Source organism: Tamandua tetradactyla, chromosome 16 (assembly GCF_023851605.1).
Source record: "Tamandua tetradactyla isolate mTamTet1 chromosome 16, mTamTet1.pri, whole genome shotgun sequence".
Classification (NCBI taxonomy): Eukaryota; Metazoa; Chordata; class Mammalia; order Pilosa; family Myrmecophagidae; genus Tamandua; species Tamandua tetradactyla.
This window is the reverse complement of record NC_135342.1, coordinates 82294980-82311152: the sequence shown is the minus strand read 5'-3', so window position 1 is coordinate 82311152 and position 16173 is coordinate 82294980. Positions and strand designations below refer to the sequence as shown.

Genomic DNA, 16173 nt, shown 5'->3' with positions numbered 1-16173 from the left:
ATTGCAACTTGCCACCTAAGAGAATCACGTTCCCCACTTTCCGATTCCTCATCCTCATTTTCTTGCTGTGCAACCTTAGGCAAATGACTTAACCTCTCTGAGCCTCCGTGAAATGGAGATAATTATAGTGCACATGCTAGGAGCTCATTACAAAGTTAACACAGGGTATGTATAAGTAAAAATATCTATTAGATTCCCTTGCCCTGAATCCCTTAGCACAGGGCCCCTTTTTTTGGTTATCTGTGACCAAACCTACAGGCATCAGAGTCCATGGCCATCTATCATCGTCTCCCCAGGCTCTGGGCTCCACGGTCCATGGCTGGGATGCAGGGTCTCCCCTGGCCCAGGGCTGGGGTCACAAGTAGCAGGGGTCCACGCATCCCTCCTCAGGGGCTCTCTCCTGCCACGCAGGACTCCATAGGCACGTCTTGGGAGAGGGAACCAGGAGGAATGCTCGGCCCTTTGCAGCCCCAGCTTCCAAGGTCACGGCATCTTTGCTGCCTCGTTCTTCCCTCACCCCAGACCTACTTCAGGGGCCTGAGACTCCACCTCTCAGGGAAGGAAGGACAAAGAAATTTCAGATGTGTTTTACAGCCGCCCTCTCCCCACTTGCATGGGTCCTGAACCCATTTTATTTATGGTCGTGTCTTCTTAAAGACAGCTCACTCCTGCCCCTCTGGGAGCCTCGGTTCCCCCCCCGGGGAGCATAGAGGCCTGAATCCCGTGGTTGCTGGGGTGGTGCTCCCAGCAGCACTGGGCATGTGGGCATGGGGTGCTGCTGCCCCTCCTAAAGCAGGGTGGATGCAGGGGGGCAGGAACCCTCCCTGAGTCCTCCTGGCCTGGCAGGTGCTTCATATCCACTCCCCTGTGCCGGGCACTCCTGGGCAGCTGCGGCCATGGTGCGGCCCCCAGCAGGCTGGCTCGCATCAGCTCGTCCCAGGATATGGTGGTGGTGGCGGGGTTAGGGGCCCCCTTGATGGGCAGATCTTACCAAAACTTCTGGCTGTGGATAGACAGTCACGAGTCACTGTAAAGCCCAAGGCCATGGGGCCATGTTTGGGGTGAGCACGGGCAAATGGAGGGAAATGTGATGACAGCCGAGACCGCAGCTTGCAAGTTGCTCTTTCGGGGCGGTTCTGGACGCCCCTTGGTTTGCTTTCACCTTTTGGACATCAGGAATCTTGACCCTGGACACGTTTCCCTCTTTGCACTGGCTGCTGGAAAGCTTAGAAATGGGCAGCCCACTGCAAGCAGGCGCTTCAGCACACAGGCCATGGACGTTGTCTCCTAGTGGGGGTCAGGCTGCAGGCCGACCCCCTGGGTATAAAAACTCTCTCCCACCTGCCAGCTCTGTGACTCAGGGCAATGCTCCTCACCTCTCTCAGCCTTGTTTTCCCCACATGTGAATGAGTGCTTTTCTGACCTGCTGGCTGTCGGAATGCAACATACCAGAAACAGAGTGGTTTTTTAAAGGGGAATTTAATAAATTGCTAGTTTACAGTTCTAAGGCCAAGAAAATGTCCCAATTAAAACAATTCTATAGAAATGTCCAATCTAAGGCATACAGGGAGAGATACCTTGGTTCAAGAAGGCCGATGAAGTTCAGGGTTTCTCTCTCAAGTGAGAAGGCACATGGTGAACACAGTCAGGGCTTCTCTCTCATCTGGAAAGGCTTGTGACAAACACAGCGTCATCTGCTAGCTTCCTCTCCTGGCTTCCTTTCATGAATCTCCCCAGGAGGCGTTTTCCTTCTTTATTTCTAAATGTCGCTGGCTGGTGGACTCTCGTGGTGCTGCAGCATTCTCTGCTCTCTCTGAATCTCCTGCTTTTTCCAAAATGTTTCCTTTTTTGTAGGATTCCAGTAAACTAATCAAGACCCACCCAAATGGGTGGAAACACCTCCACCTAATCCAGCTTAACGACCACCCTTGATTAAATCACGTCTTCGGGGAGATGATCTAATTACAGTTTCAAACATACAGTACTGAATAGGGATTAGAAGAAACGGCTGCCTTTTCAAAATGGGATTAGGGGATTAAAACATGGCTTTTCAAGGGTACATACATCATTTCAAACCAGCACAAGGGCTAAACAGTAGTAAACACACCTACCCCAGTGTGACAGCTGAATTCAGGGGTCAGCTTGGCTGAGTGATGGTTTGGTCAAGGAAGCCCTGACTTGGTGTTTACTGGATTTTAATCATTAGTCCATTGATCGCATCTACAGTTGATTGCATCTACAATCAACTGGGGAGATGGCCTTCAGCAAGAAGCAAAGTCTCGTCCAGTTGAAGGCCTTAAAGAGAGAACTGAGGGTTTCAGCAGTCAGGAGAAAGACTCCCCATGTCTCCCAGCCAGCCTCTCCTGGGGAATCGCCATCGCCTTCACCGGGCTTCCACCTCACAGCCTGCCGGATGGAGTTCAGACTTGCCGCTCCCCACAGGGCAGGAGCCCTTCCTCTAACAAATCTCATAATATTCACACGGCTATATCCTGTCGGTTCTGTTTCTCTAGAGAACCTGGTGAGGCCCCACCCACAGAGTTGTTTGGAAAATCAACTGCAACCGTCTGGGCAGCCCGCTTAGCCCCCGTCATTGCAACAGAAACACGCAGGGTAACTGCTCCGAGTCCCCCCACTGCTGTTGGCCATTGGTTTTCCTTCAGCTCGCATATTTCTTTTATTCATTTCTTTAAGTTTTATTGGGAAATCATTTTAGATTTTTGGAAGATGGCGAGGATAGAGTCCCCTCTGCCTGGCTCCCCCAGCGTTGCATGTTGCATAGCCAGGGCACGTGGCCGAAACTGAGAGCCTGAGCACGTGGCTTTCTATGGATTTCCCCCCTCCCTCTTTTCTGTCCTTGGGTTCTGTCCAGGCTCCCGGGGCGCCCAGCCGTCACGCCTCCTCCAGGCCGGGGCAGGGACTGGCACTTCCCTGGCCTTCCTGACCTCGACACTGTTGGAGGGGGAGGAGGGCTTTTCATCGCCTCAGATCGGGGGGCAGGCGTCCCCTTGACTCACAGGTCGGGGGGCAGGCGTCCCCCTGACTCACAGGTCAAGGGGCAGGCATCCCCCCGGCTTTCCGACCTCCCTCAGCTGCGTGGGGTGGGGTCTGCACGTCTCCCATCTCTGCACTCCACCAGTTGACTGCGGGTCCCCACGGGCAGCCCGCACGCCAGGGGGACGTCACCTGCTCTCTGGACATCTGCCCAGGCGGAGATCGCAGTCATTAATCCACATTCTGGGAGATGCCTGAGACCCTACAAATCCTCACCTTCCACCCTCACCCGACCCGTTGGTGTCCATGATGCAACTTGCCTGGAGGAAATATTAATTTGGTTTTCTAGTTACGGCCTTCAGTTTCCTTCGTTCCATCTACATTTATGAGGACTTGCTTGTCCCTTCTCCCCATCTGTTTAATTATTTACTTTTATCAGTTAGGGCTCATGGGTACTTATCCTACTCTTTGGGTAATAATCTAATACTGTGGTATTTATTTTGTTATTGAAATTGTGCCAGCTTTGGCCATTGGGGCGCTTTCACTGGCTGCTGGTCCCTTTGACACACCCCATCCCTGGGTTTTCTTAGGGCTTCCTTACTTTCCAGCCCTGCAAGATGCTCCAGGTTCTTCTTAGGCATTTCCTGCCCAGCCCTGGAACCGGCCTTGTTCCAAGGAGCCCGCATTGCTTTTACTGGACAATGGTGCTTAGAAGTAGGTCTGGGCGCTGGGTGGGCTTTCTCATAAATGATTTTTTCTCCCAGATACAGGATAACCCATGTATCCACAGTGTGTTAGTTTCTGTCCAACTCTCTCTCAATGTACACTTTAAAATAAGCCTCCCCCCTCCCCTGCCCGCTGCTGTCCCGACAGCCCCCTGCTGCTTTGTAACTTCTTTCTCTGACAGTGGAAACCCGGCTGTCCCCATATAAAATACATTTACTGGCTGCCCACCCCGCAGCACTCATGGGACAGGGTTCCAGGGTTGCTCAGCCACGCGTGGCAAGAGGAGGCGCCCAGGACAGAGCACGGCTCCGCAGCTCACCCCGCCGCCCCTCCCGCGTCGCACCATGGGCCCATCCCATCCACGTGTCACCGTCTTCTTTCCCTCTTGGGCCACTCCAACATCCGGGCTGATTTTTTTAATTGGCAGCAGCACGTGCTGCTCGTTGTGCCCCCGGCTGGTGGGTTTTGACCTGTGCAGAGCCGTCCACCCGCCATAGCCCCCCGCATGGGCCCTGAACCCCGGCCGCTCATCGTAAGCCCCCATTTCTTGGCGACCACGATCTGTTTTGTGTCCCTCTGGGTGGCCTTTCTCCCCTGTTTTTAATTCTCCCTTCCTGTGTTGCCTGCCACTTTGGGAGCCCCTTTACACCTTTTGATGTGGGGTGAGCTTAAGCAGAAAAGCGAACCCACCCCACTGGCCGCTTTCCTTGGGATGGACGGAGTGACTGGGCCAGGCCCCCTGCTCCCTGCTGCGGTCCCAGCCCCAGCCAGCCGCTCCTAAAGGGGGGTCCTCGGCTTGCTGGGGGCGCCAGGGAAGAGCTTTCTGTGACCTCGAGGCTGCTCCAGCTAATGCACCTTAGAGGCCAGAGCTCCTGGGGTGCTGCGGGGACAGGCGAGACCCCTCCCTGACAGAGGTGCTGAGTGTTAACCGGGAAGAAACTGGAAACGAGCCGCGGGGCGGGAGTCCAGAGCTCTCCAGACCTGACTCCAGTCCCTGCGGCCCGCCGAGGACGAGCCCGCCCTTTAGCACGGATCCGACCTCTGCCAGTGGCCCGGAGCAAATGACCAGCGGCCGGGCAAGTCATTTACTATCCCCAGGCTTCCTTCCTGCACCTGTAAGATAGAATGACTTCTCAGAGAGTTGGTGGGGAAATTCGGAGCCATGTCTCCTACGTGTCTCTCACCCCTTTGGGGCTGGGGGCTGGAGGCAGGGGCCTCATTTTCCCTTACACCCACAGCTACATTCTGCATTTTGTCCCGTGTTCCTCCCTATCACCTGTTTCCTTCAAAAAGTAACTAGCTGTGTCTCTTTCCCTTTTTGGCAGCAGGGAGAATGAGATATTCTCTTAATTTTAATTTGTATTTGCCTTTACATTCTGGAAGGGGGTTGTAGGTTTGGAGTTAGAAAAATCAGGGACATTCCCCAAAGCCAGACAAGTCCCTGAGGAGATGAGAGGCAGGCAGGACAGCTGCTGGGGGCAAATGAAGAATTCTGCGCACTTCTCAAATGGACATGCTTTGAATATTTGCTGTTTTTTTGTCATGTATCCTTGGAAGAAATGCTAGTCCCCATGAATCTTGCAGCTGACTTGATTGGCATCTGCTAGCCTTGATGAAAGGAGAGTTGATCTTTCCTTTCTCGGTTGTTATGACTGTATTAGTTTCCCATTGCTGTCGTAATAAATTACCGCAATTTAGTGGCTTAAAGCAGCACACGTATTCTGTTACACTTCTAGAGATCAGACGTTCAAAGCCAGTTTCATTGGTCTGAAAGCAACAGTTGTGTTCCTTATGAAAGCTCTGGGGAAAATCCACTGCCTTGCCTTTTCCAGTTTCAAAGCTGCTTTCCTTGGCTCCTGGACCCTTTCTCCATGTCAAAGACAGCTGAGTAGTCTCTTGCTTTCGTCGTCACCATGCCTTCCTCTTCTGTGTCACCTCCCCTCTTGTCTCCCTCTTGTAGGGACCCTTGTGATTACATTCAGAGCCTAAATGGATGAGCCAGGACAATCTCATCACTAAATCATTGATTTAATCACACCTGTGAAGTCCCTTTTGCCATGTTGGGGACCACAGTCACAGGTTCCCAGGAGGAAGACGTGGACACTTTGGGGGGCCCTGCTTCAGCCGACCGCAAGGAGTATGATCATGGTTTTGATTACAAAAGAGCCTCATTTCCCCAGTTTTTTGCTCTTCTGCATCTCTACAATTTATCGCCCATATCTTTCCTTCACGTTAGGTATTTTTTTAGATCACCTTTCCATTTTTTAAAAAATCGTAAAGAAAAATATAGTCCTCTGTATTCCCCCACACCCGCCCACAACCTCCCACGTTCCCCACTCCCACCCAGCCCTCCCCAAAACAAAGCATCGCGCGTTCCGCGTCTGCCAACCCCGTAAGCGCCTATAAGCCGCCGGGGGTGTGCTCTCCCAGACTGCTTTTTACAGGGCGATGTTCGTTTGGGGGGCGGATGCACACGTGTGCAGCTCTTGGCAAACTGTGGTTCCACCGGATGAAGCCCGTCTGCAGCCCTCGGCAAGGGTTTCAAAGGCTGGCTGGCGGGGATTTGGGGCGTCGGAGGGATGTGGTGTTGTGCTGAGTCTGCCCTCCAGGGGGCGCCGGGGAGCGGAGAGACACGGGAGGCACGTGCCTTTTCCTTTAGTATTTTGAACCAGAGTTGCATCTGGCCTTAAATCATGGGCTCTTCACTTTTCCTGTGCCCTGGTGAAGCTGTTTTTGGCCTTCACCCCCACCGGTGGCCAAAGACATGGCCTCTCAAAGTCCAGCTCCCAGCGCCCTGCTCGCCATGGACGCAGCTGTGACTGGAGGTGAGCTGGACATCACTGTCGCCATCCGCTGTGTGGGCATGGAAAGGACGTTGGCAGTATCATTGGAAAGAAAGGAGAATCCATTGAGAAGATGCGCAAAGAGAGTGGCGCGGTGTCGACATCTCTAAAGCCATCTTTAAACCTTTGTGGGATCACTGGCGGACTGGAAGAGGACGTCGGCAGCTCTGTGACCAGGAGCTGCCAGGAGACCCGTCACCCTGAGGCTGGTGGACCCTGCTTGCCAGTGCGGCTCCCCCTGGAAAGGGTGGTCACAAGATCAAGGAAATGCAAGGGCATACAGCGGCTCAGGTCCAGGGGGCGGGGATGTGCCCCCGACTCAGCTGAGCGGGCCGTGGCTGTGGCTGGGTTGTCACCGCCCACCACTGATTCCACTGACCAGGGCACGTGGTCACGTTGGAGGCCCCTGAGGGGCGTGACCACCCCGGCCCGGCCCACCCGTCCGGTTCTCCAGTCATCTTTGCAGGTGGTCAGGACAGGCCCAGCACAGGCAGCAACACGCGAGCTTTCCCCACAGCGCCCCCCGTGTGCCCCAACTGACCTAGAGGGAGCACCTCTAGAGGCCGACACCATCCAAGGGCAGCGTGGCTACTCCATGGCCGGACGTGACTGAGCTGCGCCCGTGGGCGATGCGGCAGTCTCCTTTTCCCACGACCATCACCGGGTTCCGTGCAGTTTGGGCGCCTCTGCTTAGACCACTGCTCAGGGGTCCACTGTTCCCCGAGGGACCGGCTGCATAATCGGACCTCAGGGAGCCAAGATCAATGAGATTGTCAATGAGACTGAAGTCGTGCACCCAATGGAGGGGCTGTGATGGAGGGTTACCGTCGCCAGATCTGCTGCCCGCAGCAGCCTGGCCCCGCCTCTGGTCAGTGGAAGGCTCTCCTCGGACACGACGGCACGGGGAGCGGCTAGAACAGCGCCCATCCACCCAGAATTCCATCTGCTGTCACCACCACCCAGGGCCCACCGCTGTCCTCCACCCACCCGGGGCCCACCACTGTCCTCCACCCACCCGGGGCCCACCGCTGTCCTCCACCCACCCGGGGCCCACCGCTGTCCTCCACCCACCCGGGGCCCACCGCTGTCCTCCACCCACCCGGGGCCCACCGCTGTCCTCCACCCACCCGGGGCCCACCGCTGTCCTCCACCCACCCGGGGTTCACCGCTGTCCTCCACCCACCCGGGGCCCACCGCTGTCCTCCACCCACCCGGGGCCCACCGCTGTCCTCCACCCACCCGGGGCCCACCGCTGTCCTCCACCCACCCGGGGCCCATCTGCGTAGCTTCTGAACAGTCAAGCAATTTCAGGTTTTAAATAGCTTGTAACTTTCTAGCTTCTACAGACTTTATCATCCACTTGTGATTTTTTAATTAATGTGTTTTAATTTCTTTCTCAGTTCAGCTGTCAATGCTGAGATCCATATTTAGTTTTATAAGCTTTTCCCTGTTTCATTTTGTTTTGGCTCATGAATTTTTTTCTGTGTGTCGTGGAAATGTAAGAGTGGAAAATTAATACATTTCAGTTTGGTTCTGTAATGTCATAAATTAAAAAAAAAATGTGAAATAGAATGAGCTGGGATTCAGCATCAAGGGATTGAGAAAACTTCCTCAGCCAAAAGGGGGAAAAGAGAAATGAGACAAAGTGTCAACAGTGGAGAGATTCCAAACAGAGTCAGAGGTTATCCTGGAAATTATTCTTACGCATTAAGTAGATATCACCTTGTTATCCAAGATGTAATGGAGAGGCTGGAGGGAACTGCCTGAAAACGTGGAGCTGTGTTCCAGTAGCTATGTTTCTTGATGATGATTGTATAATGATAAAACTTTCTCAATGTGACTGTGTGATTGTGAAAAGCTTGTGTCTGATGCTCCTCTTATCTACCTTGTCAACAGACGAGCAGAAGATATGGAATGAAAATAAATAATAGGGGGAACAAACGTAAAAAAAAAGAAGTGTAAAAGATGGACTGGAAAAATAAATTTAACTGGACTGTACAAGGGAGCAGGATTTGGCCATAAAAAGGCAGGAAGTGCCTTGGCTGTGACTTGAAAACAAAGACCACCTTCATTACGGCCCCCCCTGGCCCTCGGGGACAGAAGGGGTGCGGAGGTTAGGGCTGGGAGTTGCGGGGAGCAGTGCTAAGGGGGCGGGGCTCATTTTGGGGTGCTGAAGTTCCAAAGACACAGGGGTGACAGTGGCACAGTCGTGATTATGCTCAGAACATTGAGCCGCGCCCTTTCAGTGGGCGAATTGTGTGGCTTGGCAGTTACAGCTCCACAAATGCACCCTAAAACAGGACTCCTGGGGTCGCCGAGGGAACGTAGGCGCGTGTGATAAATCTCCTTCCTTCCTTTTGGCTGCCCAGCAGGCGCACCCCGCTTCCGACTGGTGAAGGTCAGCAGTGAGGCTGCCGGGTCCCTTGTCCGCACCCTTGGTGGCGGGCGGGAGGGAGGATTTGCTGGCCAGGAGGCCGCCTTCCCTGGGGAGAGGGCGCGTGTCCACTTCCTGCCTGGACGTCATCCCTGTGGGCCCAGAGCAGAGGCTCAGCGGACGCCACGCTGCCCCGGGTGCTCCCCAGGTCCTCCGGCCTGATTTGCTCTACAAAGGGGCAGGATGGGGGCACCCGGACCTGCCAGATGGGCGCTTTGGTGCGCGGTGGGGCTGAGCCTGGCCATAAGCCCAAAGGGCAGCTGCGGTGCCCCTGCCTCTGCAGAAGAGGGTTTTCCTCAGGGACTCCCGGCCCCCACCAGGGCAGGGGTGCCGGTATCTGCAGAGCCCCTCTCGGATGGTTCCCATTTGCCGCGTTCACCCTCTCAGCCGCACGGCCCCTTCCCTGCTCCTCAGACACGTCCAGCCAGACCCTGCCTCGGGCGTCCCCAGTGCCCGGCTGGCAGTGGTGCCCACTGAACCCCAATCCAGGGGCAATAGTCTCGAAACTAAAAGAATTTAGAGACGAGAGGGCCACTAGACATAAACAGTAAAGTTTATTAAAAGAGAAAATGCACATTAGAGAGGCTAAGGTGGCGTGCCCAAGGCTGAGCGGAGTGGATTAGCTTGTTTCATAGGAAAGTTTTGCCAGTGGCTGGTTTCCAGGTAAACTTTAAATACCAGGTGTCCTCTTTGTTCTGCGAGGAGATAACTGGCAGAACTCATGGTTTGTCATCACACCTAAAATCTGTCTTTGGGCAAATGGTTAACAATCTTTATGACCCTGAGCTTCCTACTGTTAGCTAAGGGTTTGCTTCGGGCCCAGAATTCTACAAGCTGTTATGGTTTGGGGAGGTTTCCAGGCTTTAGGGAAATGTTTGTCCCAGGAAGTCTGCAGCTCGAGTCTGCAGCTACTTCTCAGTTCCTTCGGAGCGAGATAAGAAACAGGGGACTTGGCTGTCTTTTAACTCTTTCAGAGCTGAATAGGACACCAGGCGCTTCAGCTGTCCTATTTTATCCTGCCTCACGGGGCCTTCGCCCTTGCTGTGCCCCCCACCTGGACGGCAGCCCCTTTGCTCTTCTGGGTCTTGGCTCCAAGACCACCTTCCCAGAGGCCTTAAAAGGCAGCCCTGCTTTAACTCTCTCCATCACATTCACCACCACCTACATCACTAGACATCGCACGCAGGGATTTCTTGGCTGTCTGCTTTCCCCCAGGAACACTCAGTTCCACAGGGCGGTGCTTCTGTTTGCTCTCTGGCTTCTGTGCCCCGGTGCCCAGGGTGGGGTCAGCTCCTGGGGGGCAGGGTGAGAGCAGGGGCACGGCCCCCGGGCCCCCGCAGGAACACAGCTGGCTTCTCCCTGCTGCCTCGGCAGTGTCCTAGCTCACAGCTGAGGCGCACAAAAGGAGTCACTTTAGAAGGAAAGTACAGACATCTGGCGTAGGGAAGGGTCGCCCTCTGCTTGTTACCTCGGGGGCATGAGGGCCACACCCAGGGGACATAACCCGCCGCCCTTCGGCCCCCTCCCGTCTACCCCGAGGACGACCCCCTGGCTCTCTGTCCCGCAGGACTCACGGGCGGCCTTGGGCCCCTTCCAGCCCTCAGGCCTGCTGCCCTCCTGCCCCGATTACTGGACCTACGGCGGCTCCCTCACCACGCCCCCGCTGGCCGAGTCCGTCATCTGGATCCTGCACAAGGAGCCCATCCAGGTGGCCGAGAGACAGGTGAGCCGCAGGGGGCCCGGCCGGCAGCGCCGCCACGCTCCAGCTCCAGGTGAAATGGGGCCTTGTGGAGGCCCACCTGGGCCCGGGGTCCTGAGACGTTAGGAGCGAGAGGTGGAGAATGAGACAGGGGAGGGGCAAACCCATATGAAGGGAAAACGTGTGAATGTAGACATATAAATGTTTTTATTGTGAAACACTTTCAAACTTACAGTGACAAAAATAATACAAACCCCAAACAGAGAACTCCAACACTCTCCCCGTCCAGATAACCAGTCCACCAGCTCTAACGTTATGCCGCGTTTATGGTGTCATGCCACCCATCTGTCCATCCGTCCGTCCGTCCATCTTCCAAACACCTGACAGTCAGTTGTACGTATCGGATGCCTTGAACACTCAACACTGCTGTGCTTATTTCCTAAGAACAAGAATATTCACTTACGTGACCACCTTAAGGGCAGTTATCAAGTTAGAGATTTGACACTAATGTTAAGTCTGTCGTGACCCTTTTCATATCATATTCTGAGGCATCTGTTCCTTAAGCTTGTATCCAGCTAGTATAAAGATTTCCTTGACTACCAGGAACTGACAAGAAAAAATAAAAGGAGGAAAAGGAAACACCCATCCAGCTCTTTGCAGCTTGGCCTGTGCCAGGGCTCTCCTTCATGGCTTATCCGTACGATGAGTTTAGAGACTAGCTCAAGGTCACAGCGTAAGGGACCCTGGTCCTTTCTGCACATGTGGCCTGTCTCAGGTGTGCACATGTGGCCTGTCTCGGGCGTGCACATGTGGCCTGTCTCGGCGTGCACATGTGGCCTGTCTCGGGCGTGCACATGTGGCCTGTCTCGGCGTGCACATGTGACCTGTCTCGGGCGTGCACATGTGGCCATCGGCAATCCCCCCTTTGCCTGGGTGGGAAGTTTCCTCTTTCCCAGGAGAGCATTTCCTCACCCCCTGCAAAGCGTTATGTCCTACAACCAGCACTCCCTGCCCACACAGCCACAGGACGGCTCTCCTGTGTCCTGGTGGCGCGCTCGGTGAGCGGCCTTGACACGCAGGACGAGTTCTGGGAAGGTGAGTCCCTCGGGCCACCCCCAGAAAGAGTGGGCCGAGCATGCTTCGAGTATGCGCAGGAGGGCTGCTCTGCCCCCACCAGAACCAGAACCGGGACCAGGGACCTGCACGGGGAGCCCTGAGGGGAGGGGCAGGAGCTAGCCACAGTGCCACAAATCCATCCCTTTTATTTGGGTGGGGGGAATGCACGGGCCGGGAAATGAACCCAGGTCTCCCACATGGCAGGGGAGCATTCTACCACTTAACAACCCATGCCTTATTCTATTTTTTTTTTACGCGCTGTGCAGTGGTGGTCACATTTCATTCCTTTTTCATGTGACTGTCCCGTTACTGCAGCTCTATTTGTAGAATTTTTTTTTTGGAGGCGGGAGTGCTGCATGGACTGGGAATCAATCCTGGGTGTCATGCATGGCAGGCAAGAATTTTACCACCAAACCATCCGCACACCCACCACCACTTTTTTAAGCAGCTTTTTTCTTGATTCGCTGTCACTGCAGCCCTTTGACTGTTTCCCGGAGCTCTGAGAAAGCTGTTGCTGCCAGTTCTTGCTGGTTGTTCACAGCTTCCATGGAAGGACACAACCCCAAAGGCTCTCATGCCACCATCTCGATCAGAGCAGGCCCTTTTCCTCAAAAGTTATATTTAGCACTATCAAACCTTTAGTGATTTAGAATTTGGATGTGGCAAGTAAACCCAGTGGCAAACAGTTAAACTAGATCAGTGCCTTCAGTCCAAGCCTGGGCAAAGTTGCTTTAAAAGAGAGCAAGTGACATGATAATTAGGATACAGGTCCTTGCATATATTGGCAACTCAGTAGATGTCAGAGATGAGTAAATTGACCAAAAAAGGGTGTCATCAATGAATATTTAACAGTCATTAAAGAAGTAGGACTGCTAAGGGAGAAAAAATGATTTTAGAGATTGTTCCACTTCTTTTGATGAGAGAATAATAAGAAATTTACCTTTCATAGGCTTTTCTGGATTAAGAAGGTATGGAATTATACATGCCCAGAGAAAAGTCCAGATGGATGGTATCAGTCAGCTATTGCTACAATAATGCTGTGTAACAAACAATCCCCAAACCCAGTGACTTATTGTTCCTGCTCCCACATCTATGCGGAGGTGTGTTCTCGACTGGGGACAGCTGGGCTTTACACAAGGCATGTTGGGGTTGGGCCAGAATCAATGCCCTCATGCTCCTTGGATAAGGGGCTGCCTGGGATGGGTTCTAGTGGTAAATGGCAGAAATGCAAAAGACAAGTCAAACCGCACAGGCATATTTAAAGCCTTTGTGTGCACCATGCCTACTCACATCCCGTTGGCCAAAACAAGTGGCGGAAGCAGGCCCAAAGTCAGTGGGGCCAGGAAATGTAGTCCCCCAGGATGGGGGGATGGCTCCTGAGTAGCACCCTAATCTAGCACATAGATATACCCGGAAGTTAACAAGGGCTTTGCGTCTGCAAGGTGATTTTTATTTTCTTCCTTTTTCTTTTCTCTATATTCTAATTTTTCTTAAGTGAGTAGAAAATACTATTATACTTTTAAAAAAGTTATAGTATCTTCTTCTCTAAAACTCTTTAGAATGTGTTGAAAGTCTGTCTGCTAAGTGTGGCACCACACTCCCATCCCTTGCCCAGGGCAGACATTTCCAATCAGTCACAGCAGAATTCACCTCTCTGATTCAAGTGTACTTTTCCAGAGGGCTCTAGGTGAGCTTTTAGAGCTTTCCATTCTCACAACTCAGTGGAATATTCTCTTATGTGAATGCCACAGGAGGGCATCATTTGTTTTAAAAGGCAGGATACAGATTATCCAATTTTTCCCCAACTAGACCCTTTAAAGACACGAGGGAGACCTTGGCTGGCTAATGTCCCCTTGTCACCACGTCCCCTTATGCCATCCAACAAGCACATAACAGGCACCGTTCTGTGCCAGGCGTTGTCCAGGATGGGTGGAGAGGGCTGGGAGGGCGGGAGCTGCAGGGCCATGGAGCTAGTCCTCGCGTGCTGCTGGCTGGTGGGAAATAGAAGCGGACAGAGGTGCTGGTCAGAAGCCCCTTCACTTCTGGTCCAGGGTGGGGAGGCAGCATGGAGACCACCTGGAGGGTGGAAGGAGTTTTCTAGGTGGTGAAGCAGAGAAAAGTGTGTTCCTGGAGAACCAGGGACGCGCAGAGCAGGCAGCCCATCTGGGAGCATGGTGGGAGCACGGTGGCAGCACCCAGCAGCGTGCAGCACCAACTCACGCAACAAACGGGCTCTATGCAAACGCAGTCCCAGAGCTTTATTCAATTAGATGTGCGAGCTTTCCTCACAGAGCTTATAAGTGTATGATTTGTCAAAAATAAATAAATAAAAACTTCTAGTTCTTTGTTCTTTGAGAAAAGTGAATCCAAATGCTACTTTAGCATTTATATTATATTTGCTGGTTTAGCATTTATTTAACGTACATATAGGTTATTTATTGCTGTGGAAGAAACAGTGCCACAGCTTAAGGGCACAAAACCACAACAATCAGGGATGAGCTCTCAGCGTGCCGGTGGGTCAGGAACTGGGGGGCTTTGGCTGCTCAGATGTCAGTGGGGCTTGGCAGGGGCTGGAGGGGCCACTCCCAAGTGGCGCAGTCACATGGTGGCAAGCTGGCTGGGGGGTTGGTGGGGGCCAGCTTCCCCCGGGGCGTGGGGACCTGGGGGTGGGGGGGCCCAGCCCATCACTGCCTGGGGGCCCGCGGGGGGCTGGGTCCCGGGAGCTGCTGTGCTGCCTCCATTCAGAGGCTCTGGGTTCTCCGTTCCAGCTGGCGACCTTCCGGACCCTGCTGGCCTCTGCACCTGGCAAAGAAGAGGAGGTGATGGTGGACAACTACCGCCCATGTCAGCCCCTGATGGACCGGCAGGTCCGCTCCTCCTTCCAGGAGAAAGTGGGCACAAGAGTCTAAAGCCGCTCTCTCCACGTGAAAGGTGGACTGACTGGTAAAAAAGGGAAAGCTTTGTTTCCTGGGGGCACAGTCTGCTCACATGCAACCTCGGAACTCAGAAGGAGAGAAAGGGATCATTGTTTTAGGCACCCTGCTTTACTATTGCAAATAAAAGAAATGACTTCAAAGAAGCGTCAGCACCATGGGGAACTTTATCCTGGGGTGCGGGGTTATCTCGTGGGCCCGAGGCAGGAGCGCGTGGGTCCGGTGGCCAAGCTCGCCAGCTGGGCCTCAGGGTCATGCCCGGCACTCTCAGCGTCCAGCGTCCTGCCTGCCCTCCCATGTGCCAGGCTTGGCCTTCCTCGCCCTGTGGCACCCAGGAGCCCAGGCAGCACAGAGCCGGAGCTTAGCGCCTCCAGTTCTGGGAGGGAGGGCCCTTCTTGGCCAGGGTGGGGGCTCCTGGGCCAGTTCCCTCGGCTCCAGGGGTGAGATCACGTGTGGAAGCACCCAGGGGGTGCCCTGGAACAGGGGCTCCCCCCAAGCTTCCCTCTTACGGTCATTAAAGGCGAATGTGACAGCGGTTCTCAACCCCAAACGAGTCGCAGGAAGGGTTATTTTCTGCTTGTCTCAACAGCATAAACAGGTGGAACCTGGGGCCTCTGGCTCGGGACCCCCCTGGAGAAATCTTCCAGCTGTCCAGACGGGGTGGGGTCGGACCCTCTGAGCCTGGGAGAACTGTGGTGGGCCGGCATCCCTGGGGGGCTCTCAGCCGGTACCCACCCGTCTGTGAGGCTTCCAGACTGCAGATGGATTTCACGTCCTGCTCCAAGTCGACGAAGTCTCGATAACCCATCAGGTGCGGGATGTCTGTCCCGTCTTCAGCACGTGCAGGCGTCGGGCCCCGGGGGAAAGGGGCTTCCACTGCCTGCAGTCAGCTCTTTCCTAAGGACTTCCCACATCACAGTGACATCTCACTTGTTTCCCATGCAGTCGCAGCCTCTGCTGCCACCTGGAAGCCCTCCGGCCGCCCTCTCCGGCCTGCGGTGTGAGGCTGCAGGAAGGAAGCGGCACCTCGCCCGGGAGCGGGCAGAGCAGGGACCAGCGGGCTGCCCTCGCCTCCCGCCCGTGCCCGGAGTCGCGGGCACTCCTGCCCTGAGTTGGGGACAGGCAGGCCTGGTTTTCCGGGTTCTGGCTGGAGCAGCCTCCGGCAGCTGTTTACAGAAAGGGAGCCCCCGGGAGGCTCTGTGTTCTGAGAAGGCGCCCACGTGGCCCCCCGTTGTGCTCCTTTCAGGCCAGTGGGTGTCCGTTGCCCTGGAAGGACAGGACGGCTGGCCGGGCACTTAGGGAGTGTGAGCTTTGCTGGTAGGAAAGGGCACCGCAGGCCCCAGAGGCCCTTCACCACCAGGCCAGCTGGCCAAGGTCTAAGGCCAAGGCCAGGGTCCTGGGGGCAGGGCTGGATGCCCCTCCCGAGCT

The 16173-nt window shown here is 54.6% G+C and overlaps 1 protein-coding gene across 2 annotated transcripts in view; it reads left to right on the top strand.

Moving 5' to 3' along the window:
- The window catches only part of CA5A (carbonic anhydrase 5A), a 33486-nt gene extending 18599 nt beyond the window's left edge, over positions 1-14887 (top strand). Inside the window, exons 6-7 of one of the 2 annotated variants that reach the window (XM_077133257.1) lie at positions 10595-10720; positions 14581-14887. In XM_077133257.1, the coding sequence (XP_076989372.1) occupies positions 10595-10720; positions 14581-14721 (267 nt within the window). In that variant the 3' untranslated portion in view covers positions 14722-14887. Of the gene's footprint in view, positions 1-10564; positions 10721-14580 lie in introns of both variants that reach the window. The other variant, XM_077133256.1, reaches the window with a different exon arrangement.
- Positions 14888-16173: the final 1286 nt, after the last annotated feature.